The 25,992-nt window shown below is 46.1% G+C and overlaps 1 protein-coding gene across 10 annotated transcripts; it reads left to right on the top strand.

Moving 5' to 3' along the window:
• Positions 1 to 23,328, top strand: LOC102151519 (zinc finger protein 300-like). Of its 10 annotated transcripts, none has more exons than XM_038539532.1 (10): positions 1 to 169; positions 352 to 421; positions 520 to 630; positions 5,400 to 5,526; positions 6,082 to 6,308; positions 8,347 to 8,518; positions 9,561 to 9,603; positions 17,962 to 18,088; positions 18,372 to 18,467; positions 20,017 to 23,328. In XM_038539532.1, exons 6-10 carry the CDS (start codon positions 8,466 to 8,468, stop codon positions 21,108 to 21,110), a joined length of 1,413 nt encoding a protein of 470 aa, XP_038395460.1. In that variant the 5' UTR covers positions 1 to 169; positions 352 to 421; positions 520 to 630; positions 5,400 to 5,526; positions 6,082 to 6,308; positions 8,347 to 8,465; the 3' UTR covers positions 21,111 to 23,328. The 10 variants fall into 10 exon arrangements, with proteins under 10 accessions (XP_038395460.1, XP_038395458.1, XP_038395456.1 ...); XM_038539530.1 differs by having other exon boundaries at positions 1 to 226; XM_038539528.1 differs by having other exon boundaries at positions 1 to 246.
• The last annotated feature ends 2,664 nt before the right edge of the window (positions 23,329 to 25,992 follow it).

Genomic DNA, 25,992 nt, shown 5'->3' with positions numbered 1-25,992 from the left:
ATTGTAGTTCCGTCCAGTCCAGGGGCGTCTCGGCTGTGTCTGGAGGTCTCCGAGAGCGGTCTGCGCACTTCCGGACCCCCGGCTGGGCTTGCTGTGGTCGGTGCCTCGGACCCGGCCGGTTCTGAGGCCCCCGCTGCATCTAGGCCTGGCGATTCCCTCCGCCCGAGCGGTAGAGAGGGCACGTGTGGCAGAGCCACGGCTGCAGAGCTGGCGGACGCTGGGAGGGGTGCTGTGCTCGGGGGTCCGGTGGGCGGCTCCGTCTGACGTCTGCTGGGGAGGGTCGGGGTTCCTGTCTGGTTTGGGGCGGGGGCCGTGGGCAGGCTGGTCTCACTGCTTTCTGTCGTCCTGCAGCCCAGTCTTGTCGGAGCCCACAGTCCGCAACGGGCTTAGCGCGGTGGACCCAGTGACAGCCTTGGCCCGGGTGAGCTGAGGGCCACCTCTGCCCCCGAATGGTCACCCCTCTTTCCTGACAGTGGATTTGTTTCTGTCCCTTGACCTGGAGCTTCTCTGCCCATCCAGGTCCCTGAGCTCTGCTGGCGCGCCCGGGCCTCCTGTGGCCGAGGAGGGAGAGGGGCCCCCCTTTCTTTCCCACCCTCCATCACACCTTCGGACCCCTCATCGCAGCCAACGGTAGGCTCTGAGCTATGAGGGCAAGGAAGGAAGGATGTGGAATGATTGGTATTTCATGGATCTTCGGTGTCGGTCTTCATCCGACAAACATTTGTTGAGTGTCTGGGTCAGGCACTGGGGAAGCACCCTCCTTGGCTAGAGCCCTATGGAGGTGTCAGTCCCAGGACCACCAAGGTGTAGATGCTCTGATAGTCATCCCTACTGGATGAACGGACACCCAGGCAGGAGGTCAGTTCCTTCTGGGGGAGCCGTGACTGAAGATCACACTTAAAATAAGGTCTCCCTAGGTGGAAGGGGGCAAAAGGATTAGGGGTAAGGAAGAGCCTATGTAAAGGTAATAGGCATGAAACGTGTGGGTACTGCTGGGTTTTGCACCATGGAAGAGCCTAGGTGGGGTGTGTGGTGAGGCTGGAGGTGGTTTCAGAGAGCACATCAAGCTGGGCTAGCGGTACGGACTGGATCCTATTAGCGCCCTAAGTATTTTAGGCAAGGCAGTGGCATGGTGAAATTTGTCTTTTGGTGTTAATATACCAGCAGTGAGTAGGATTGCTGGGAACTCAGTTAAGTTCATAGGAAACGTGAATAGAGGGATGTATCTCAGGTTTGTGAAGCTGTGCCAGTGTTGGCAAGGGTGAGTGAGAGAAGGTGGGGCTGTGGCGAGTGCATCCCCTTGCTGACTGTGGAGGAAGGGATGGGGTAGACCCAGTTCAGTGTAGTCTGTTCTTTCCCCACACTCAATGGAGAGGTGGGGCCACAATGAGGATGCCAAGTGATACAGAGATAGAGGTGGATAGTCTTTCTTCGAGACTTTTTTATTCCAGATAGGACACACTTGAGCTGGGGTATGGTAGGGGAAGTGAAAGCTGTACTATAGTTTTAAGTCTTGATAAGGCATATCAGTTGTTTCCATTATGACTTGAACTTGGGTCGTATTGAGTTAGGGTTTCTTCTATTACAACCCGTGATCCTTCTTTGCTATGTTTGCTATGTTTGAGTAGTGATGTGGAAAAGATCTCAAAAGTAAAGCAAAGTGGAAAAAAAAGAAGAGAAGTTTCTGTAATCATTGTTTATACTGAGCAAATGTTAAATTTGTTTGCTTTTCTTAAGAACTAAAACCTTATGAATACCAGCTTTTTTTTTTTTTTTTTTTTTACCATTGGAGCTCTTAATATCACTCTTCGTTCCAGTTCCCTTCCTCTCTGGGTAACAACACTTGAGATTGCTTTATTCTTACATGTTATTTACTTACTAGATGTGGTCATAAACAATATATTGTGTGTTTTGTGTGTTCGTTACCTTTGCCTGTATTTATTTTGCTTTGTCCTTTTCTTATTTATTTTTAGTATTTTTTTCATATATTCCACAGACAATCCATTTATGGCTTATGCACATGGCAAAAATCTTGAATAGATTTTGACTGGGCCTGGTGTTTCCTTGATGGGTGTATTTTTGAGTACCAATCCATTTTATTGAATGTTTAATGTTTTTTCCCCCCAGTTCTCTGTTGCTTTGTCAATTTTTGGACTTCATATTTTTCTAGGAAATTGTCCAGTTTAATTTCAGATTTATGGCATTAAATTGCCTATAGTGATCTCATAACTGAAAAAAAACTCTCTGCTATATCTGAAATTGTCTTTTTTCATGTCTAAAAATTACATCTTTGGCTTCTCTTGTTTTCTTGATCAATGGTGCTGCACTTTGTCTATTTTACCAGTTTTAAATACAAACCAGTTACTTTATGAGTTCTAATCTTTTCAGAGAATTGATTGTAGTTTTTTCTTGGCAATTTTTTATTTGGGCACAACTTTCAGACTTAAAGAAACGTCACAGTGGTAGAACAGTATAGAGGATTTCTGAACACTTTTAATCTAAATTTCTGGAATATGAACATTTTACCACATTTGTCTAGGGGGCTTAAGCAATTTCAAGGCCAACTAAATAAAAAGAGAAAAAGATATGCCCTTATGACCAGGAGCCCATGCAAGCTTCATTTAAGCATGCATGTGAGGTAGAGATCCCTCACAGCATGAGACCATCTGGAGGCTGAGGCCCAAGTGCTGCTTCCCAGGAGGGAGGAGGACAAGCATACCCCTGAGTATCTCTGGGTCAGAGGTGCTAAGGGTCTCTATAGCCACATGGTGTATTTTATCTATGGCTACCAGATGCTGGGTACAGTTGCATGGGGTAGGCAAAGCAGGCAGGTTCTAAATGACTAAAAATCTGTGTATATTTGGGTGATCTTTAACACAACTGCATGTGTTAACATTTGAGTTTGGTGCTGCCAGTCTTTTTGAGCTCCTGGTCTCAGCCTGCTAAGAGTCACTCCACAGAGGCCATTGCCATCCTTGGCTCATTCATATACAACTTGCTTTCTCCTTCTTTCCCTCTCTCCTCCATATATACATGTGTGTAAATACTTTGTGTACATTTCCCCAAAACAGGGCCATTCTGTCACACAGCCACAGGATAATGAGCAAAACTAGGAAATTAGTATTGATGCAATACGATTGTCCACGGATCTTACTTAGATTTCACCTGTTGTCTCAGGAAGACCCTTTCTAGCTTGGGAGATCTCAGATCATGCATTGCTTTTCTTCCTCCCACATCCCTTTGTCATCTTTTCTCTGGAACAGTTCCCAAATCTTTCATTGTCTTCAATAGAGTGATATTTTAGAGGAGTCCAGGCCAGTTATTTTGTGGAACGTTCCTCAATGTAGATTTGTCTAATGTCTCGCCATGATTAGATTCAGGTAATACATTTGTGGCAGGATTTTTTTTTTTTAAACCTGTTCTGGTCTTTCTTTGATTTCTTCTTTTAAAATCTCTGCTCACACTGGTTTATGTCTTTTGGGTTTGCTTTTTTTTCTGTGCTAGTCTCCTGCAATAAGTGTCATTAATTTTCCTTTTTTTCTAATGCAGATCTTAGGACTGTAATTTTTTAAGTGTGTGTAACTAGGCCCCAGTTTTGATATGTAATATTTTTGTAGTCGTTGTTGTGAATGAATCTGCATTCTTATTATTTTCCAGTTGTATTGCTTTTTGGTAGAGTGGCATCCATGCAATATTGATTTTTTTTTTTTTTTGCAATGTTGATTTTTAACATATATGTTGAGGTTTATTCTTAGCTTTTTGGAGTCAATTTTTTTTTTAAGATTTTAGTTATTTATTCATAGAGACAGAGAGAGAGGCAGAGACACAGGCAGAGGGAGAAGCAGGCATCACACAGAGAGCCCGATGTGGGACTCGATCCAGGGTCTCCAGGATCACTCCCTGGGCCGCAGGCGGCGCTAAACCACTGCGCCACTGGGACTGCCCTTTTTTTTTTTTTCTTTTAAAGTGGAGTCAATTTTTATAACCATCCCAGGTGTGCTTAAAAAGAATGTATATTCTCTGATTATCAAGTACATTCTTCTGACTGATCCCATAGGTCTAGCTTTTAAGTTGTCATTCAGATGTTGAATACTTTCTATTTATTTTTTGTATCTGGAATCTTTGTTTCTGAAAACATTCACTAGAACCTTTTCACTGTGGTAAAGGATTTGTCAGGTTCCTGTTTGCACGTGTGCTTGTTTCACGTGTGTTTGAGCTACAAAGGCATCCTGTACATGTGTTGTTGTGCACAGACCTGAGATGGAGTTGGCTTCTGCCGCCTTGCATTTGTCCCTACGATGGATTGTTCTTTCTTGCTATTTGTATGTCTCATATCTTTTTTCTTTTTTAAATGAATGCTGGGCATTGTGTGTAGGAGTAGAGACCTCTGCTCCAGTGTCGCTGTGTGTGGGGCTGGGAGGCTGGAGGTTGCATGCAACGTGAGTGGTCAGGAGTTGACAGGGCTGGCATTTACTGTTGCTCTGGTTACTGTCAGGCCCCTGCTGGCCTCACATTTCTCCGGCAGCTCTGTGCTTAGGTGGGTGGTGGGAGGGAGCAGGCTGGTTACTGTTCCCCCACTGCGACCTTCTCCTAGTGCTGATGCTCCTGCTTATTCTTCAGTGCTGCCTGGGCCCTGGGTCCCTGAGTGCGGGGGCAGGAGGTACTTGTCAGAGATGCTGCCCCTCCCCCATGGGGTAGGAGGCCTGGAGACTCTGAACCTAGAACATATACCTCTCCCTTCCCATGGGAGAGGGTTTTTTTCTCCCTTTTCTCTGCCAGGAGCCATAGGTCTTACCTATGCTCTGGGAGCAACAGGTTTTGTTGCCTTTCCCTTGGTGGCAGTATAAGGCTTTGTTCCTCAGAAGAGAAGTTTCTGGAAGGATGGGGCTTTCCTGTGTTTCTCCCAATGGCAGCCATTCCACTCCAGACCTTTGCTACCCAGGGAGTCTCTGTGGACTGTGGCCCAGCCCTAAGCCTTCCTTTAGCACCGAGCCAGCGGCAGGGCTGTGTACCAGATTACCACAAATTCAGTGATTTAAAGCAGCACCTGTTGTCACCTGGCAGCTCAGCACAGTGGGGGCACATGGCTGGCTGGGGCTCCGCTCAGATCTCCCAGGGCAAGAATCAAAGTGTAGGAAGGCAGGCCTCTTCCCAGGGACTCTGGGTAGAGAGTCTGTCCCAGGCTCACAAAGGGGTGGGGGAAGGGGGGTTCCAGGTCCAGAGGTTTGAAGCCCAAGGCCCCTGATTTCTGGCTTGCTGTCCGCTGAGGTTTCTCTCAGCTCTTCCCACGGGGTGGCATGGGGTCCTTCTGTGTTTCCACCCTCTCTGCCCCCAGTCAAAGGTAAATGTCCTGCTGATGTTTTCACATGAGTCTCACCATACTGTCTGTTTATTTGCAGGTGTTCTTAATATCTTGCAAAGGCGTAGTATCAGGCTGGGACAAGGCGGCTCAGTCCTGTCTGCACATTCCAGCCCCTTCCTACCCCCAGACAGTCTGGAAGCAGGAGCTGAGCCTCCAGCCCACGGGTAAGTTCTCAGCAGGAGAGCAGAGCTTTGCCAGACCTCAAGCCCCAAACGCCCCACTGGTAGGATGATTCTTGTAAAAGTGACCCACGGGAGCAGCAGTCTACTTTGGAAGCAAGGCTCCCTCTCTGAGGTCCCCCTTGTAGCTTAGCACTGAAGCTGGAGATCCACGCCCCCAGAAAAGCGTCCCTAAAACAGCTGGGGACCTGCTTGCTGACTGTGAATTTGGGGGATGCCATCATATCAGGGGATCATCTAGGATTTGGTTTAGGGGAAGGTTTACTAGGAGAGGGGATCCCCTGCTTTAGGGTGTGAGAAGCAGGAACGAGGGAAGGGATCCCCATGACTCCTGGAGGAGAGAGCAGCCCCCTGCCCCCTATCCCGGCCCGGATCTCTCTACATGTGGTGCATTCACTGTCCCTCTGTCCCGCCTCCTCGCTCCCCTCTCCTGCCCCACACTCCAGCACTTCCGAGACTATAGACCCTCCTCATGTAGTCAAGGCATAGAAGTTGCTTTCTTAACCTAAGAGTATTTCATTTTTCCTTCACATGTTAAAGACGAAAGAAAATGCGCGTGAGAGAGGTGTTCAGAGCCACCCAGCTCAGTAGAGGCCGAGCCAGCACTAGCGCCCAGGGCTCCCAACGCCAGGCGGGGGCTTCCTCCCGCACGCCTCGGGTCATCGCTAAAACCCGCCCCTTCCCACCTCCACCCATTCAGACCCTCCCACGGATTTCCTCTCCTCCCGGGGAAGGACTCTGATAGGCGGTCCTGGAGAGAAAACCCAGTAAGATGATATATGTATATTTTTATGAACTATTTCAATATTGAACAGTGAGCACATGTTTATTGTCTAAAAAAAAAATCAAAAATGCCACTATGTCAAAACAAGCAGGTCCTACCATGCAAAGGTCACGTTGTTAACATTCTGTGTGTTTTGTACAGAATTTTTTCTTTATATGTTTTTACAAAAACCCATCCCACGTGCTGACATTGATGTACACTGGCAGGAAGCAGAGTAGAGTGTCCTCATGGACCCATGCTGGGGAATCTGCCTTCCTGTCCTCATTTCCCGGGGCCACCCTGACAAAGTGCCACACCCTGGGGTGGCTGGAAGCACAGAGATTACATCTGTAATCTTTCTCCACTCCAGAGGCCAGGAGGCCAGAGGTGCAGGTGTCAGTGGGGGCCAGTTCCTTCTGAGACCAGGATGGGGCACCTGCTCCAGGCTCTCCCCAGCTTCTGGGAATTTGCTGGCAGTCCTTGGTGCATCTGACTTCATCTTCCCTGACATTTGTCCTGTGTAAGGCCCTGGGCCCCAATATCCCCTTTTCACAAGGACGCCAGTCATACTGGGTTGGGTTGGGGCCCGCCCTCACAATCATCTACAGACTGTTTCTAAACAAGGCCACATTCAGAGATCCTGAGGGCTAGGATCCCTGACATTTCTTCTTGGGGGACAAAGTTCAAGCCAGAATATGTCCTTGCCGGGGTGATTGGCCAGGTAACCCCGAGCGGTTCAGTTCCTAGAAGCTATGATAAAGAACCATCTCTCTTTGCTGCCAGTGGTCTAATGAACAGTTCATGTTCCCGTCCAGGTCCAGTTTCAAGCTTTCCTCTCTCCCTGGGGGGCTGCAGGTCTTCATCCCCAGATGGAGGGCCTGCAATCTCTTCTGTCTCTGCGACTCCTTAACCCTCTCATCGGGCAGCTTCTTTCTCCATGGTGGGGGTAGGGGGGCAGGAGGAGGAGAAATGAAGAAAAGGACCACCAACATTTCCTTGCTTGGTGCTTTTTGGTAGCTCCACATTCTACCACACAGGAGGCCACCTGATGGCTTTTTGGGGGTGCAGAGCCTGTGACACAGGCAGGGGCTCTCTGGCAGACCTTGGTGCCTGACTCCTGGCTCCTTGGTACAGCTTCTCAGGGCTGGCTCTTGGTGCCCGGCAGGCAGCCTGCTCGCGGCATGTCCTTGCTGTAGAGTTCATGCCCACCTACCTTCCTGCCCTCCACCCAGGCCCCCCCACAACCTAGCTGCACCGGAAACCCTCATACCCTGATTCCAACACCTGCACTCCATACAGGCCGCTCCCATTCCTACTCCCTCTCCTCCCCTGGCCACCAGGGTGGCCCTCTGCCAGCCTCTACCTTAGGAGTTCCTTGGCTTCAAGGCTGCCTCCTACTGCTGGGCTCTTGCATGCACAGATCTGCCCCCCCCCCCCCCCCCCCCCGCCCCCGGAGCGCTTGTTCCCCACTCTGTTGAACCACCACATGCCCGAGAGTTTCTGCAGCCAGGCACACATCCTCTTTTTGCAGGCTCCCTCTGGTTCTCTTGCCACCACCCCTCTTGGCATGGGACAGAAGCAAAACCTTCAGTAGACACCTCTCCTTCAACCCTTCCTTCTCTAAAGGGAGGCATCTGTTAGGTTGGGTCCAGCAGCTCCCCCCGGAGAATTTGGGGTGTTTGGGAATTTAGCTAAAACTCCAGGCACCTGGGAAAAGCCCATCCACCTACCTGTTACCCATCTGTGGAATCATGTGCTTATGGATTAGATACCTTCATTCTCCCCCTTATTGATATAGCCAGAAGCTATTTCCATGTTATATGATTATTTGTGTGATAGTTTAAATGGATTCATAGCATGGCATGCTTTAATTGTATCAACATTGATTAACTAATCTCTTATTTTTAAACACTTAGGTAGTCTCCAATTTAAAAAAAAAAAAAACACACCCTCAATTCTTTATGGAGTTTCTGTAATTCTAGAGTTTTAGTGTCTCTGCAGACTTCCTGGACCCAACTCCCGTGTGTCTCTGTCCTGAGTAGGAACATACCTAAGACCAACCTCGTGTGTGTTCAGGAGAGAGATAGGTGTGGGGTCCAGTTGATGCTTCCAGCCACAGTATATTTGCTCCTAAACCTTCGTGTTCCTGTTCCCTGGCAAAATGAGGAAAGGAGGAGGGCTCAGGAGAAGCCATCAGATCTTGTCCCATATTTGGTAAGTGGCAGAGCCAGACCGGGACCACTTCCCGGGCAGAGGTCCGCACAGGGCAGCCAGGGCGGTTCTTACTAGCAATGGCCGTGGACACACCGCAGAGAAGTACTCGGAACCCAGCAGGTCTGGGATGGGCCGGAGGGCATCCCAGGCCTTGCTTGCCAGAGCTAAACTCCATTCAAATCGACTCTGCCTTAAGGAACACATTTTTATATTTTCCTGTGAGTTGTCCTAAATGTCTGCCAGGGGCCCAACCGGTGACAAGCTTTGGGTTAGAAGCTTAGCACATGATGGATATTTTTAAAAAATAACTTTTATATATGAAGTGCTTGTTTGTCAGAGAAAAAGTTAGGAAATTCACCTAAAGACAAAGAAAGCATTTGAAAGTGGTTATAACCCAACTACCCAGAGCGAACTGCTGCTAGCTTTTTGTCCTTCATTGTTTCAGAGATTGTTCTGCGTGAGTGTGTGTGTTCACGTCTGTGTGTGGGAGATCAAATGGTTTTTAGCCATGTTTTTCAGTGATCAGTATGCTATCACTCAGTTTTCTAATATTTTATTTCCATTAATTACATAACAGTTCATTTCCCTTGGAGAGGTAGTGTGTTTATTTAACTGGCCCTCCTCTGTTGGGTATTCAGTTATTTTCTGTTTGTTTTTTTTTTTTTTTCAGAGTTTTAACAAAATGTAATAAATATCTTGGTGGCTAGCTCTATGTCTAAAGTCATGACTGTTTCTTCAGAGTAAATTTCTATTAATTAAATTTCTGGGGAATGAGGGGAAGGGTTAGTAACTTGCATACTGGTGATGAAGACACAGATACATATGTGGATTAAGTAGAAAAGAAAAACCCATATTGAACCCTCACAAGGTTGGGTCCCCATCACATGCCAAGGCAAGAGCGTTGTGTGATGGTGGGTCCCTGGGGGAAGCCTGTCACTCCCACTGCCTGGAGGTGGGGGTGGCGGCAACAGATTCAGAGGCTGGGGGTGAGTTTGGCCTCTCACATTGTTTCCTCTCCCCACCCCGATCTCTGCTTCCTTAGGTATCTGCTTTTCCCAGCCCACAAGGGAAGGACCATGTGCCAGGTGAGTGTGGCATTTTTAAAGATTTATTTATTAGAGAGAGAGAGAGGGAGAGAGAGAGAGAGAGCATGAACAGGAGGAAGGGCAGAAGGAGAGAGAAGGGAAGCAGACCCCCCTCCTGAGTGGGGAGTCCAGCTTGGTGCTCGATCCCAGGACCCTGAGATCATGACCTGAGGCAAAATGAAGGGTCTGGCACTTAACCGACTGAGCACGCCCCCAGGCGTCCCATGGCATTTATTTTATCCTGCACTCTGCCTTACCAAGGGTTTTGGGGAGCTTATAAGAACACATCCAATAAAAACAATGCAAACAGGACCTAGGATCACTGAAGATGGGAAGTGGGTAGATGGAGGGATGCCCACGAAGCTGCTGGTGTAATGAGTTGCCCTGTAAACTTGTGTCTGACACTTTATATAAAGACAGATTCTGTCCAATATATGACTTGTGTTGTCCACTTTGGACAAGCATGTCAACTTGTCAGAGGAAATAATGGTTCTTTGGTATTTAGGGGCTTAGTGATGGGCCCTGGCACATGAGTTAGCAGGCGGGGTCCTGAGTAAGGACAACACCGAGGCAGATGTGCTGGCAGGTCTCCTGTGACTTTTTCCCCATATAAACGGTGGGTCTTAATGTCAGTGCACAAAGCTGTGGTTGTGGTTGCCCAAGGAATCAAAAATACTCAGTTCTCTGCTAACAGCCTTGTGATATCAGATTGGCCTGTTGTGCACAGGAAGGAATAAGTAGCACATCCTGCAAATTATTTTTCATCGTAGTGTTCTGACACAGATGGAGAGCAAACAACTCAGTTTCAGTCTTTGGCAGGAGCATGGGGGGAAGATGATCGGAGCGCTCCTGGCCTCTTCTCCTGGGGTCCGAGCTTCTTCACGACTTTGACCTCAGACATCTGCCCTTGCCCTCCTTTCTCATGGGGTCATTGTGATCTTCAATGATGTTTGCTCCCAGCCCGTCTGCATCCTCAAATTAGTCCTTAAGGGGCCCCTCTCTTTGCCCTAGGCCCATGAGCGCATGAACGGCAAGTGTGTTGGCCAGCATCCGTCACATTACAGGAGGCCAGGAACCCAGCTAGAACTGCTTTAGGGCAAACCCCAAATCTAGGCAGTACCTGGACTGGGAGGAGCAGGTGTGCAGCTGGGACTCAGACAGTCACAGCTAGGAACTCAGGTGTCACCTGGAATCTTTCTGGTCCCTTCCCTCTGTTTCTGTGACTTCCTTCTCATACCAGTGTCATCGGTGTGGCTCACACCCCAAAGTTACCAGTTCTGCCAGAGAAATGGACCAAGTTCCTTCTTGTAGAGCCAGTTTGCATGGTCTTTGGGAGAGATTCAGATTGGCCCAGCTTAGTCCATGTCTAAGGCGGAGAGGCTGGGGCTGTGGTGGGGTGCCGCCAGGAGCAGCACCTGCTCAGGGTGCCAGAGGGAGATTGCTAGCCCCGGAGGAAGCCGAGGCCTTGCGGGCAAACATTGTAGTTGTCCACTCGAGGAAGAAAGACCTTCATGGGGTCTCAAGTTCTGGCTTGGGGAACCTGTTTTTTAATGAGAGTATATGTTCCTAAAGAGCGGAGACCATCTGGATGTTTGACACCAGAAACATCTGGGCATAGGACCGGTATGAGAGGGTTGGAAATGAAGCGGCAGCTCCACGGCCTTCTCAGAAGACAGAGCCGGCTGCATCTTGAGGCTGTCAGACCTGTGCTAGGGCTGGAGGTTTCATCTGTGCCTTTTGGGGAAGCTGTTGTTTTATAAGAAACTAGGTCTCACTGCGGCCTGCCCCTCAGGGCAATTGGCAAACAAATACTGATAATAAAAGTTATAAAGCTCTACCTGTTGAGCGCTTACACGCTGGTCTCTGTGTTTTCCATGTTATTTCACAAATGAACTTGTGAGATAGGTGTTATTAACCCCTTCTCCCATTTTACAGATGGACAAATAGAGGTTGGAGATACTGGGATCCCTGGGTGGCGCAGCGGTTTGGCGCCTGCCTTTGGCCCAGGGCGCGATCCTGGAGACCCGGGATCGAATCCCACGTCGGGCTCCCTGCATGGAGCCTGCTTCTCCCTCTGCCTATGTCTCTGCCTCTCTCTCTCTCTGTGTGACTGTCATGAATAAATAAATAAAATCTTTAAAAAAAAAAAAAAAAAAGAGGTTGGAGATACTAAGTGAGTTGCCGGGGATCTCACGTCTTTTGGGCGATGAAGTTAGGATGTGTGGAATGTGGACAGACAGATAGGCAGATCTAGAGCGGAGACCTCGGTGATTGAACTGTACCGTAGCTTTATCTGCCCGACACATAACCGCAGCCGAGGAACCCAGCAGTACTTGTGTCCAGACCTGCACTGTCCAGTATGGTAGCCAGCGGCCACAGGTGGATACCAAGCACCCGAAGAGTGGCCAGTAGGGCTGGGGACCTGAATTTTTCATTTACACTTAAATTTTGTTTTATTTATTTTTTTATTGGAGTTCAATTTGCCAACATTTAGCATAACACCCAGTGGTCATCCTGCCAAGTGCCCCCCTCAGTACTAATCACCCAGTCACCCCTTATTATTATTTTTTAAGGATTTATTTGTTTATCTGAGGGAAAGGGAAAGGGAGAAAGAAACCCAAGCTGACTCCATGCTGGATGTGGAGTGCCGAACCGACGTGGGACTTGATCCCACAACCCCAAGATCAGACATGAGCTGAAACCACGAGTTGGACGCTTAACCAACGGTGCCACACAGGCACCCCTCCACTTAAATTTTGAAACAGAACCAAAGTAAACTACTTTCCCATCAAACACAATTTTATTGTTTTTATAGGACTACATTTCATGAAAGTGAAGTTGGAAATGTGTCTGAATTGAGATGTACTGTAATGTGAAAAACACCCACCAGATTTTGAATATATGGTATTAAAAAAGAATGAAAAGTATATCAGTAATTTAAAAATAATTGTATATTGAAATAATATTCTAGATATGTTAGACTAAGATCTTACTAAATATTCATTTCCTTTTTTACTTAAAGATGACTAGAAAATTCTATTTCTTAAACCACCTTATTGAGGTATGATTGACATGCAAAACTGTATGCACAGCTTGATGAGTTCTTTTTTTTTTTTTAAGATTTTATTTTTTTATTCAAGAGAGAGAGGGAGAGCAAGAGAGCACCAGTGAGGGGAGAGGCAGAAGGAAAGGGAGAAGCAGGCTCTCTTCTGATGCAGGACTTGATCCCATGACCCTGGGATCATGACCTGAGCCAAAGGCAGATGCTTAATGGACTGAACCACCCAGGCTCCCCAGTTTGATGAGTTCAGAGATAAGTGTACACCCATGAAACCATCATCACAGACTTAAATCCATCACCTGCAAAAGTTTCTTCCAGCACCCTTTTAAAATGTATGTATTTTTTTTCTTTTTGTGGTAGGAGCATTTAACGTAAGATATGCCATCTCAGCAAATTTTTGAGCATGCGATGCAGGATGGTTAACTCTAGACACTATGCTGTACAGTAGATCTTCAGACCTTACTCATCTTCCATAATAAACATTGTATCCCTAATCAGCACCTCCCCACTTCCCTGCCCCTCACAACACCCAGTACCCACCATGCTATGCCCTGGTTCTAGGAATTTAGCCATTTTAGAATCTTTATAAAAATGGAATCATGCAGTATCTGCCCTCCTGTGTCCGACTTATTTCATTCAGCATAATGTCCTCCACATTCATCCGTGTTGTCCAAAATGAAGGGATTTCCTTCTTTCTTGTGGTTGATATTTCTCATGGCTAATAGCATGTGTACACATCATCCGTCCATCCACTGATGGACACTTAGGCAGTTTCCATCTCTAAGCTACTGTGAATAAGGCTACAAGGAGCATGAGAATGCAGATCTATCTTTGAGACCCACTTCAGTAAGATTCAGTAAGATCACATCAACTTCGAGCAGAGATACATTTACTTCTTCCTTCCTGATTTGGATGCCTTTTATTTATTTTTCTTGACAGATTGCTCTGGCCAGACTTCCAGTATTGTGTTGAATAGGAGAGGCAAGAACGGGCATCCTTGCCTTCTTCAGGTCTTAGAGGGAAAGCTTTCTACCACTAAGTATGATGTTAACTGTGGGCTTTTCTTTTTTTTTTTTTTTTTTAAGATTTTATTTATTTATTCATGAGAGACAAAAGGAGAGAGAGGCAGAGACATGTAGAGGTAGAGGCAGGCTTCATGTAGGGAGCCCAATGTGGGACTCTATCCTGGGACTCCAGGATCATACCCTGAGTGAAAGGCAGATGCTCAACCGCTGAGCCACCCAGGTGTCCCAACTGTGGGCTTTTCATAAATGGCCTTTATCATGTTAAGTTCTTTCTATTCTTAGTTTGCTGAGAGCTTTGAATTGTGAAAAGGTGTTGACGTTTGTGAAATGATGCTTTTTATGCAGCTGTTGAGCTGATTTTTTATTTTATCATTTATTCTATTAATGTAGTGTCTCACATGGATTTTCATGTATCGAACCATGCTTGCATCCTAGGGATAAATCCTATTTGGTCATGGTGTCTTTTACCATGCTGTTGAATTTGATGTGCTAATATTTTGTTAAGGATTTTTGAGTCTATGTTTATCAGGGATATTGGCCTATAGTTTTCTTTTTGTGTGATGTCTTAGTTTTGGTATCAGAACAATGCTGGCCTCATAAAATAAATCTGTTTTTTTTTTTTTTTAAGAAGGATTGATATTATTGTTTAAAATTTTGGTAGAATTCACCTATAAAGTTCCTGGGCTTTTCTTTTTTAGGAATTTTTAGTTACTTGTTCATTCTCTTATCTGTTACTGGTATGCTCAGACTTTCTGTATCTTCTTCATTCAGTATTGGTAGCTTGTAGTTTTTTTAGAATTGTATTCATTTCTTCTAGGTTGTCCAATTAGTTGGCACAGAATTGTCTATCTTAATGTTCCTTTTTATTTCTGTGGCATCAACTATAATGTCTCCCCTTTCATTTCTGATTTTATTTATTCCAGTCTTCTCTTTTTCTTAGGCTAGCTAGGGGTTTGTCAGTTTTGTTTATCATTTCAAAAAAACAAGTTTTAGTTTTGTTTATTTTTTCTATTATTTTTCTGTTCTCCATTTCATTTATTTCTGCTCTAATCTTTATTAATTTCTTCTGCCAATTTGGGGTGTAGTTTGTTCTTTTTCCAGAGGTGCAAAGTTAGATTGTTTATTTGCGATCTTTTTTCTTTTTTAAGATTTTATTTATTTATCCATGAGAGACACACAGAGAGAGGCAGAAACATAGGTGGAAGGAGAAGCAGATTCCTCACAGGGAGCATGATGGCGGGACTTGATTCCTAGACCTCGAGATCACACCCTGAGCCAAAGGCAAACACTCAACCACTGAGCCACTCAGGCATCCCTCTTTTTTCTTTTCTTCCTTTTTTTTTTTTTTTAAGATTTTATTCATTTATTCATGAGAGATACACAGAGAGAGAGGGAGAGAAAGAGAGGCAGAGACACAGGCAGAGAGAGAAGCAGGTTCCATATAGGGAGCCTGATACGGGACTTGATCCTGGGACTCCAGGACCACGCCCTAGGCCAAAGGCAGGAGCTAAACTGCTAAGCCACCCAGGGATCTTTTTTAATGTAGCTATTCATTTCTATAAACTTCCCTTAGTATTGCTTTTGCTGCATCCCATAAGTTTGGTCTGTTTTCATCTGTCTTAAGATATTTTATAATTTCCTTTTTAATTTCTTCTGTGACTCACTAGTATTTAAGGATGTGTTAATTGATATTGAAAAATATTGAAAAATTTTCCCCTTTTCTATTATTGATTTCTAGTTTCATTTCATTGTCATTGGAAAAGATACTTGGACTGATTTCAGTCTTAATTTTGTTAAGAATTGTTTTGTGACGGCCTGTGATTCATCCTGGAGAACATTCTGTGTGCTGCTCTTGACAAGAATGAGTATTCTGCTGCTATTGGGTAGAATGTTCCATAATTATCTTTTAGGGCTATTTCGTCTATAGTATTGTTCCTTTCTACTGTTTTCTTGTTGATTTTTTGTCTACCTTACCTGTCCTTTATTGAGAGTGGGCTATCTAAGTCTCTTACTAATATTGTAGTACTTTGTTTCTCCCTTGTGATTAGTCAGTGTTTGCTTTATATATTTAGGCCCTTTGATGTTGGGTGCATATGTATTTAAAATTGTTATACCTTCCTGTTGAGTGGACCCTTATATAAGGACTTTCTGTGTCTATTGTTTTTCTTTCTTTGTCTATTGTGACAGCGTTTGACCTAAAGGCTATTTTTGTCTGATAAAAGTATACCTAGACCAGCTCTCTTTTGATTACCATTGCATGACTTGGAATATCTTTCTTCACCTTTTCACTTTTACCCAATATGTGTCCTGAAGTCTAAAGTGAGTCTCTTGTAGAAAGCATATACTTCAGTTTCTTTTTTTTGTTGTTGTTGTTTTTTTTTTTAACCCATTCAGCCCACTCTATGTTTTAATTTAGGGAGTTGAGTTTATTTATATTAAAGTAATTACTGGTAGGTAAAGACTTACTATTGCCACTTTGTTCATTGTTTTCTGTTCTGTAGTTTCCTTGTTCTTCTCTCTTCCTCTCTTGTCTTTATTGTGGTTTGGATCTCTTATAGTGATAATGTTTTGATTCTTTTTTATATTTGTGTATCTATTATAGATTTTTTGTGGTTACCATGAGGCTTGCATTGAATATTTTATAGTTCGAGCAGTCTGTTTTAGCCTGAAAACAACTTCAATTGCATATGCCAACTCTATACTTTACTTCTTACACATTCATACTTTGTTATTTATGTCAGATTTTACTTGCTTTTATAGTGTTTCGATGAATAAATCTATGGTTATTGTTATTCTTATACTTCTGCCATTTAAATTCCATACTTATGTTAATGATTTACATGCTGTTATAGCATTACTACATTCAGTACAAATTAATTTGTTGTTTCGGTCCTTAATCCATCCAGAGAGAGAAGATGAAGGAGAAGGGGAAGGAGAGCCAAGCTCTGTTCTGTGTTTGTGGAATCCTTTCTCTGTTTTCCTCTTGTTGCTACCTTAATTTTGATCATATCTCATGTCATTGATTATAATTGTAGTTATTCACTCCCTCCCAGTCATTCCCTACCTTTTTGAAAAAAATTATTTTGTTTTATCTCTTCTTGGCCTTTTTTTTTTAAGAGATCTTTATTTATTCATGAGAGACACAGGGAGAGTGAGAGAGAGAGAGAGAGAGGCAGAGACACAGGCAGAGGGAGAAGCAGGCTCCATGCAGGGAGCCCGAAATGGGACTCGATCCCTGGTCTCCGGGATCACACCCCCCGCTGCAGGCGGCACTAAACCGCTGAGCCACTGGGGCTGCCCTTTCCCCTTTTTTTTTTTAAGATTTTATTTATTTATTCATGAGAGACACACACACACACAGAGAGAGAGAGAGAGAGAGAGAGAGGCAGAGATGCAGGCAGAGGGAGGAGCAGGCTCCATGGAGGGAGCCCAACATGGGACTCGATCCCAGGTCCCCAGGATCACGCCCTGGACTGAAGGCGGCGCTAAACCACTGAGCCACTGGGGCTGCCCTCCCTACCTTTTTCTACATCAGATCATCTTTTGTAGCTCCCCTCCTTAAATACCATACTTAAATCCCCATTGCCTTATAGGAGAAAAACTGTTTGTCTTGTGATCTGTTTGCGCACATGCACTCTCATACACACACACATTATATTCTACATTGTCATTCCCAAGTATTTGCAATTCCTACCAGAATTTTCTGTGACTCCTTACCTTTGCTCATGCCATGCCTCTTGGTAGGAAATATCCTTCAGACATCAGGACACACTATTGACTTTTTATGATTCTGCTCAAAGGCACCCTCCAATGAAGCTTAACTTGATATCAGGACATAGAATTTGACTACTGTCTTTGTGTCTGTTCTGTCCTTAATATACTTCCAGAAGCTTCTGGTGTAATCATACCATATGGAAGTCTTCTGTTTACCTTGCTCCACCAGCCTCCGAATGCCTTCAGAATAGGAGAAATGTCACTTTCAGCTTTCAACCCCAACCACCAGGCCGAATGCCATTACCATACCAAATCTTCAATAGATGCTTACACACTGAATGAAAGAGTGAATGAATAAATAGAGATTCAGAAGTGAGATCTTTTCTAATGATCTTTTTTTCTTTTCTCTTCCACAAAATGTAATACAGAGTTAGGGGCGTGCTAAGCTTCCACTTAACATGGGGAAACCTGACATCAAAGGTGCTAAGATCCATCACCTCTACACCTTTGGTACTCTGTGTTGAGCATTCCAGATTAATCAAGACTGTGTTGTTTCAGGGGTCGTTGTCGTTCAGAGATGTGGCTGTGGGCTTCACCCGAAAGGAATGGCAACAGCTCGACCCTACACAGAGGATGCTGTACCGGGACGTAATGCTGGAGAACTACAGCCACCTGGTCTCCGTGGGTGAGAAAAGCTTCCTGTGTCTCCCGATTCTGTCTGAGTTCCTTTCTCTTCTCAGTTATGCAAAACCCCTTATGTACTAAGCATATTTGGCCTTGGGTTTCAGTGGTCAACAAGTCTGGCTCTCATCTCACCTGCATTATTTGTGAATTTACCTTCCAAGTGAAATGCCTGTTCTTCAGCCAAGATGTAAATGTTTATTGTGCCACCTGAACCTTCTACTTCCTTAGATGGCCCTAGTGGCTCAGCACAAATCCTCATAAGCAGGGATATTTCTCATTAACAGGATGTCAAGTCACCAAACCAGCTGTGATCTCCAGGTTGGAGCAAGGGCAAGAACCATGGATGGAAGAGGAGGAAATCCTCAGATGGAGCTTTCCAGGTGAGAGAGCAGCAGCTTACAGGGTGGGCAGTGACATCCGGTTGGTCATAGAGCAGAACTTCGGATATGTTTTTGTTTCAGGCAACTCTTCTTAAAAGCCTTGGGTGTTTGCCAGCAGCTGCAGACCATTGGCCCAAGACCTTGAGATGCCCTACATAACTCATGCTACCTATACATATCACACATCCATACATGATTGTTGTTCTTTCCCTGGGTTTAAGAGAAAGACCTATCCTGTTTTTATTTATTCTTTTATTCAACCCCACCATTCCCATCTGAGACCTGCCTTGCTCAGTTTTTCTCTAGAAGCTTCAGTTACACTTTCCCCCATGGTTATGAAACAGACTTCCTCATGTTTTCATGGACTTGTAGATGGCCCCTATTTTAAAATAACTTCTTTGTGCCACTCATTTTATTTTAGTGATCTTTTCTTATACTGTGAAATGCTTTAAAAACTTAATTTCTCCCTTTTATGTGACTTTAAATTCGTCTTCTTTCAAAACTATGGAATATGGCCCCATTTTGCTTAATAGGTCATAAATGAAACTCCTTTATCCCCATCCCAGTATAATCCCATGAGGAGAAGAGCTTTTATCTTATTTGTCCTTATTCTGTGAGACACACATGGTAGACATTGATTAACAGCCCCTTCCTTCCACAAGGGTTTTTTTATCAAGCATTTGTTCAGGGAAGTTGTTACTAATCAGGGGTGCACACCAGAATCACCTGTGGAGCTTTAAAAATACCCTGCGGCCAGGTCCCCACTGGGAGCGTCCTGGTGGGGAAGATTAGTAGGCATTGATTTTGTCCCTTAGGAATTCAGCAGTATGACTAAAGGAACTTCAGCATTTTTAAACCAAGGAGCTTCATGGTGGCTTTGGGTGTGGGTGTCAGAGGTGAAACAGCAGGTACAGTTTGTGGTTTAAAATGTAAATGAAAATCAAAGCAAATGAGTATCTCAGCACAGGATACAGAATCCAACATTTAATAACCTCAGTAGGTGCCACGGTGACATGAACACCAACATGCCCACTGGCTTCTCTTGTACTCCCTTTTACTTGTGTCTTCACCTTCTTCCCAAATGACTGTGTCAAACTTATTAATAGCAGAGCTGCTTATGTTTATTGTCTGTTTTATCCCTATTTCCAGTATCCCAGTTTTTCCTTTCAAAAGCCAAGGGATGGGGTGCTTAAGTGGCTCAGTCGGTTGGGCATTCGACTATTGATTCAGCTTGGGTTGTGATCTCAGGGTTGGGATCGAGCCCCATACTGAGCTCTGTGCTTGGCACAGAGTCTGCTTGGGATTCTCTCTCCCTCTGCCTCTGTCCCTCCCACTCGTGCTCACTTGCTCTCACTTTCTCTCTAAAATAAATAAGTATATCTTCTAAAAAAAAAAAAAAGCCAAGGGACTAGGATGTGTTTGTTGTACGTTCATGATGGTGATGATTGAATCTCGGCAGTTAGGTCTGAAACTTTTTATGAAATAATTTAGTTCTGTGACATGGTCCTAGAAAGATTAACAAGTTTGTGGCATTATTTTTTTTCCCTAGAAGAAATTTTGCAAGCTGACCACCAAGTAGGTAGACCCCAGGGACACCAAAACAAACTTCTGAGGCACATTGCAATCCTTGACAAGCAAGAACTAGCCAAGAAAGGGTATCACGGATGTAGCACAATTGAAAAAACAGTCTTTCAGGACACAAACCAGGCTCCCTCAAAGCAGCCAGCCCATACCTGTGACTCATGTGGAATGAGTTTGCCATGTAATGTAGCCGTTAGCCCTAATGCCTACCTCGCCAGAAGGAGATTTGAGTGTGATGGACAGGGGAACTTATTTCTGTACTCTAAGCTCGAAACACCCCCTTCTGGAGTCCAGCCACGTGAGTGTGACAGGTGCCGGAATGCCCTCAGCCGTGACCAGGCCCTTCGTGCCCACCAGGGTGCTGGCAGTGCCGAGAAAGCCCACAGGTGTCCCCAGTGTGGGAAAGGCTTCTCCTGTGAACCGGAACTCATTGTGCACCGGAGGGTTCATGGGGGTGAGCAGCCCTCTGCACCTGGTGCACAGGGCCTCAGCTGCAAGAAGGAGGTTTGCCTCCCCAAACGCCGGGGAAATCATACCAAAGAGAAACCCGGGGGGGACAGCGGTGGTGGGAAGACACTGCCCCAGAAGATAAGCATATCGGTGCCGGTCGCAGTGCTTGCCGGAGGGAAGCCCTACAAGTGCTCCGAGTGTGAGAAGATCTTCTCCCATAAGTCCCGTCTCATTGAGCACCACCGGTCCCACACCGGGGAGAAGCCCTACGGCTGCAAAGAGTGCGGGAAGTCTTTCTCGCGAAAGTCGTGCCTCATCATCCACTACCGCATCCACACCGGCGAGAAGCCCTATGGCTGTGGCGAGTGTGGGAAAGCCTTCTTCCAGAAGTCTCACCTCATCCTGCATCAGAGGACTCACACAGGGGAGAAGCCCTACAAGTGCAGCGAGTGTGGGAAAGCCTTCTCGCAGAACTCCTGCCTTATCATCCACAAGAGAACTCATATGGGCAAGAAGCCGTACGAGTGCTCAGAGTGTGGGAAGACCTTCTCCCAGAAGGCGAACCTCATTCGCCACCACAGAATCCACACCAGGGAGAAACTGTATGGGTGAAGGGAGAGTGCGGGCTTTGTCCCGAGTCCCAGCCCACCTGGGAATATGAACCCCTGGATGTTCTGAGTGTGGAAAACCTTTCATCAGGGAGTCCAGTGCCACTGTGTGCAGAGATTCATACCGAGGTGAAATTCTTCCAGTCTGTGGAGAATTAAGAAGAGCCCATCTCTTACAACTAACAGTAGAAGGGTAATGATGCTCTAGAGTGTTATATTTTTATAAGATATGCCTCATTATAAAATCTATCTGAATTACCTGTGGCTAATGAGCTTTGAAGTCCGTGAATAAAGTAAATCATTAAGACAACAGATCTAATAAACATCAGAACAGTCCCAGGGCACAAAGAGGGCTTACGTCCCTGAGCATGCTGCATAGAAAGAATCTGCTTTATTTTTAAACTGCATCGCTAATTAAACATAAGTGTGAGCCTGTGGGCACACACACCAGAATATACAGAATGACAGCTGTCAGACTCCCCTAAATCACACCCTTTTGTCTTCATAATGTACATTATACCTAGAAAAGTAGGAGTTTATTCTTAAGCCAGGAGTCCAGACACCATACCAACATCTCATTTATTTTTGTTTGTTTGTTTGCTGGCAAGCATTACAGGGCCCCCTACCCCCGGATCTGGAAACCAGCAGGTTCATGACATCTCATCACCTCTCCATCGTCTAGTTCACAATTAGGTTTCATATTAAATGTGTAAGGTTAGAACTCCCTTTTCTGGCAATATATCAGACCACCCAAGGTGAAAGCCATTTTATCAGAAATGACAAATAATAGAGAACATTCTTTTAAATGCATAGTTCAAATTGACCACCAATAAAAAATAAATTTATTAAAAATAAATAAATAAATAAATAAATAAATAAATGCATAGTTCAGCTGGCAAGAATGGCGTTACCAGGTGTCAGAGAGCTGAACTGAACTGAGAGCCAAAGATTAAGTTTAGGGGCTGAAGCTGGAGCTGCCCTGTGGTTGTAACTTGGTTGACCCCAAAGCTTGGGTGTTCAAGACCAAAGGAGGACATGAAGCAAGGCCTTGGGGCATGTGAGGCAGACCGTGGGTACTGAAGTAACTTACAAATTCAGAGATTTCAGAAGTCGCTCTGTACAGGAAAAGGGTGGACTAGCAGCAAAATCTCACTTGGGTGGGAAGCTTGTCTTTCTCTCCATGGGCTCTGATGGGGGAAGATTTGCCCTGATGACTCATCAGCCCTGACCACCCCATGTGAGTCAGAGTTTGGAATTCACCCTATTCCTGTCCCAGTTTTAAAACTGACCAGTGAATAGAGAAATTGGCCCTGTCTTTGGAACAAATGACAGAAGCAAACAAAATACCTTTTAGAGGGAGACACCCTCAACCCATGTCCACCAGGATTCTGATGGACAAACCCAACATGAGTTCATAATCCAAAACTACAAAGCATGAGGAACCGGGCTGCCACGGGAGTCAGCGAACACATGAACAAAATAACATCCAGGATTTTAGGGTCATAGAAACACATGAACCTCTATAACAATAGCTCCCTTCACAAATGATTAAAAACAAAAAGTTGAAACCACGTGAAAGCAAGGCACAAAGACAGATAATGGGTTTCTTTGGAAAGGGGACCCCACAGAGTGTAGAAATGAGTACTGGCATTGCGATGTGAACATCACAATACTCAGCTGCAGAGAGAAGGAACAGAAAAGTAGAGCGAAGCAAAGTCATAGGATTCAGTCTACAGAGAGGCACTTAAAGTGAGAAGAGCCAGCAGGAGTTCCCAAAAGACAAAATAGAGGAAGAAAAGTATTCAGAGAAAACACGGCTCAAGTCTGACAAGACACATGCACTCGTAGATTCAGGCGGCACAGTATGTGCCCAGGTGGATGAGCCGTAAATCTGCGTGGTAGACACACACCTGTCGAGAGCTGCTGAGCTACTTGATAGTATCACTGCTCTGCACCTGCGTGGTCTGGCTGAGCAGTCTGTGGGGACCTGACTCATGGTGGCCCCCAGATGGCAGCTGCAGAGCCACAAGCGAATGTCAGGTCCCCATGTGGCTTTTCCCCCCATGCTCGTGAGTGCCGTCTCCCCTGCTTATCAGCACCTGTCCGCCTTATGTGCTCCTTAGCCAAGACCCCTGTGGAGCTTACCTAAACCCTGCTTTTCTGGTTTGAATTGACCAGTGTGGTCCTAGCCCGGGGACTCTAATAAAGACATGTGCCGCGGGTCCAGTCTCTCTCTGCTTTCTGCCTTGACGTCCTTGTGTGGCCCCTTGAGGCCTGTTGTGTACTCCCCCCACCCCAGGACCCCGTGAATAATAAACTTCTCTCAGTTTCTGTTGTGGCCTGTTGTTGAACCCGCTGACCACCAGCACCTGTGCTCCTGTTAACACACACTAGTTTAACAAAGTCCTCACAACAGGCCGCAGGAATGGATGGTAGCGTCATGCTGGCAGCTGACTGGGGCGAATGCCTTTTAGCAGCAACTGGCTGGCTCCCTGGCTCCCCAGGTGGGTAGTTCCATCTGTGGGCCCCACACGGCTACTGCCCATGCAGAGTGCTGCTCCTTCCCATCCCAAAGGGCGAGCTAGGAAAGAAGCAACCAAAGTCCTGGACTTCAGAGTATCGCCATAGGGGCTGGTTGAAGATGCTGTGGGTTTATCTTCCACCTGTTAACGCCCCGCAGAGGGTGAGTCCCCTCAGCAGGTGTGGGACTTGGAGTGTGCTTCCCCACCTGAGCACCTACCCGGCCAAGGCTCTTAGGTCCTGACCAGGACAGGAGTGGCAACTCCGCCCAAGTGTGGGCTACGAAAGAGGGCCCTGTGTGCCCTTGAGGACAGAGACTCCCCTTCCCTGACAGCTGTGCTCACAGGTGGCACCGGGCCTCCTAGTCTTGCCTCATGCCATAGGGGCCTCTCGCTCAGGGAAGACACAGCTCTCCCTGCAAAGGTAAATGCAGCCGGGGCCTGCGGTTCCTCTGTTGCTCTTCACCTTACTGCTGTCACACCTTGTCCTTCGACCCTGTGGGATATTGTGGACCTCACCGTAGCACGTGGTGGCACAGGATCTAGTGGCGTGATGCAAACAGTCCAAGTACCATCTACAAGGCCTGAGCGAGTTAGCAAGCTCCTTGTGGAAGGAAAAGCCCACAGAAGTGGCCCTGGACTGGTCAGCCTACAGAGCACCAGTGCATCAGGGCTGAGGGCCCGGGGGTTCAGCCCATGACCTGTCACCATCACGCTGGTACAAGTCCACTCCCGTCCTGGGGAGGCCGATTGGGACACCGTGGAGAGGGAAGTGGCCATGGGGGACATCCACTGCAGATCTTTCCAGTAATAATCTGAAGGTCAGATCAGTGGGGAATAGAGAATCTGAAACTGAGAAAAAATCTCATATTTGAAAGCTGCTAAGAGGGTAAATCTTAAAAGTTCTCATCAGAAGGGGAAGAAATGTGGTAAAAGTGAGATGATATTAACTGCACTTTGGTGATCATTTTACAATATATGCATCTATCCAATCATTGTGTTGTACACCTGAAACTAATGTCACATTACATGTCTATTATATCTCAATAAATAGATGAAAAAAGAACCCCAAACTTGAAACTACGTGTCTCCAGACTCGTGAAATATTCTAAAAGATTTTATTACAGCTGGAGGGATTAGGAGAGTTGGCTGGATGCTGAGTTGTTCATACCGCCCCAGAGATGTGGCCAGAGGCCCACTGTGTGCAACCGTTCACCAGGCCCTGGGGACCTAGGGCCACTACCCACAGATGCAGGGCGGCCTGTCCCCTCCTTAGAAAGGTGACAAAGGCTCCCAATCCACCACACCTGCTTCTGCTTTCGCCTGAGGGAGGCCTGCAAGCTAGTCAAATGTAAACAGCTCCTTAGTTGTGGCTCCCACCTAATCCCACCCTAATGATGCAGGTGCAGCCTGCATCATAGGATCCCTGGTGGACCCCTCCCCTCTGAGCCTACCCCCAACTCAGGAGATGAATTAGAGCAAAATCAGCACAGCACACAACCACAGAGGGCCACAGACCCCTTAAAAATACAAGACCTTCTCATACCTGGAGGATTCGGGGGCGGGGGGGGGGGGGGGGTTGGTGGCACATCTAGTGCCTTTCAGCCAGAACTTCTGTGCACAAGAGGACATCCTGTTCTTCTAGGACCCGCCTGAGGGAGACACAGAGGTGAGAAAGCAGGTGGCATGGGAAGACAGAGGGACAAGAGACCCTGTCATGAGTCACCGGAGGCTGTTGATAACTCCATTCTTGAACCTCCATGTGGCTTGCAGATTCCGTTCTCCCCAGGCTCCGAACCAGCCTCCATAGGTGTGCTATTTCTCCAGCCAACAGGCAGGGCTAGGTAGGCAGACTCTGCTTGCACTGGTTCTGCTTCTCAGACTTGGAGTGTCTAAATGGAGTCTACAGGGAATGTTTTCAGGCAAAGTTCCCTCCCACAGAATCTAGGACTCTGACCCTGGTGCAATCAGGTCTACCAAGTTTTCTGTTACTATGCCAAGGTACTAGCCTGCTGCTTCCAGGGCTCCTTGCATTGATTGCTAAGTTGGACCCAACAATCTGGGGTTAAGGTTTTCAGCGAGCTCTGACACTCTGAGGACAGACCCCAGAAGAGGACTCTGTCTTATAGATTCTTTTCCTTGGTTGGACTCAAGAGCTATGCCGTAGCCCATATGTGAGAGCCCCAGACAACCCAGGAGCTTTGCCTATGGTTTACTTCTCCCATCAGATATTTATTAAGAACCTCCCAAGTTCATGGATCTCGAACTAGAAGAATAGGGTGTGAGATCTGGCTTTAAAGAGCTCAAACTATAGTTTTGTGGGGGGCCTGAGTAGGTGAGTGGGAAGTGAAGCTGGTGCTGAAATTT

The sequence above is a fragment of the Canis lupus genome, chromosome 6 (assembly GCF_011100685.1).
Source record: "Canis lupus familiaris isolate Mischka breed German Shepherd chromosome 6, alternate assembly UU_Cfam_GSD_1.0, whole genome shotgun sequence".
NCBI lineage: Eukaryota > Metazoa > Chordata > Mammalia > Carnivora > Canidae > Canis > Canis lupus.
The sequence above is the reverse complement of the archived record's forward strand: the minus strand, read 5'-3'. Positions and strand labels throughout refer to the sequence as shown.

Coding starts and splice junctions, on each gene's coding strand:
- LOC102151519 (XM_038539532.1), top strand. CDS start 8,466: ATGAGGAAAGGAGGAGGGCTCAGGAGAAGCCATCAGATCTTGTCCCAT. Junction 9,604..17,961: donor AGGGAAGGACCATGTGCCAG/GTGAGTGTGGCA, acceptor GTGTTGTTTCAG/GGGTCGTTGTCGTTCAGAGA. Junction 18,468..20,016: donor CCTCAGATGGAGCTTTCCAG/GTGAGAGAGCAG, acceptor TTTTTTCCCTAG/AAGAAATTTTGCAAGCTGAC.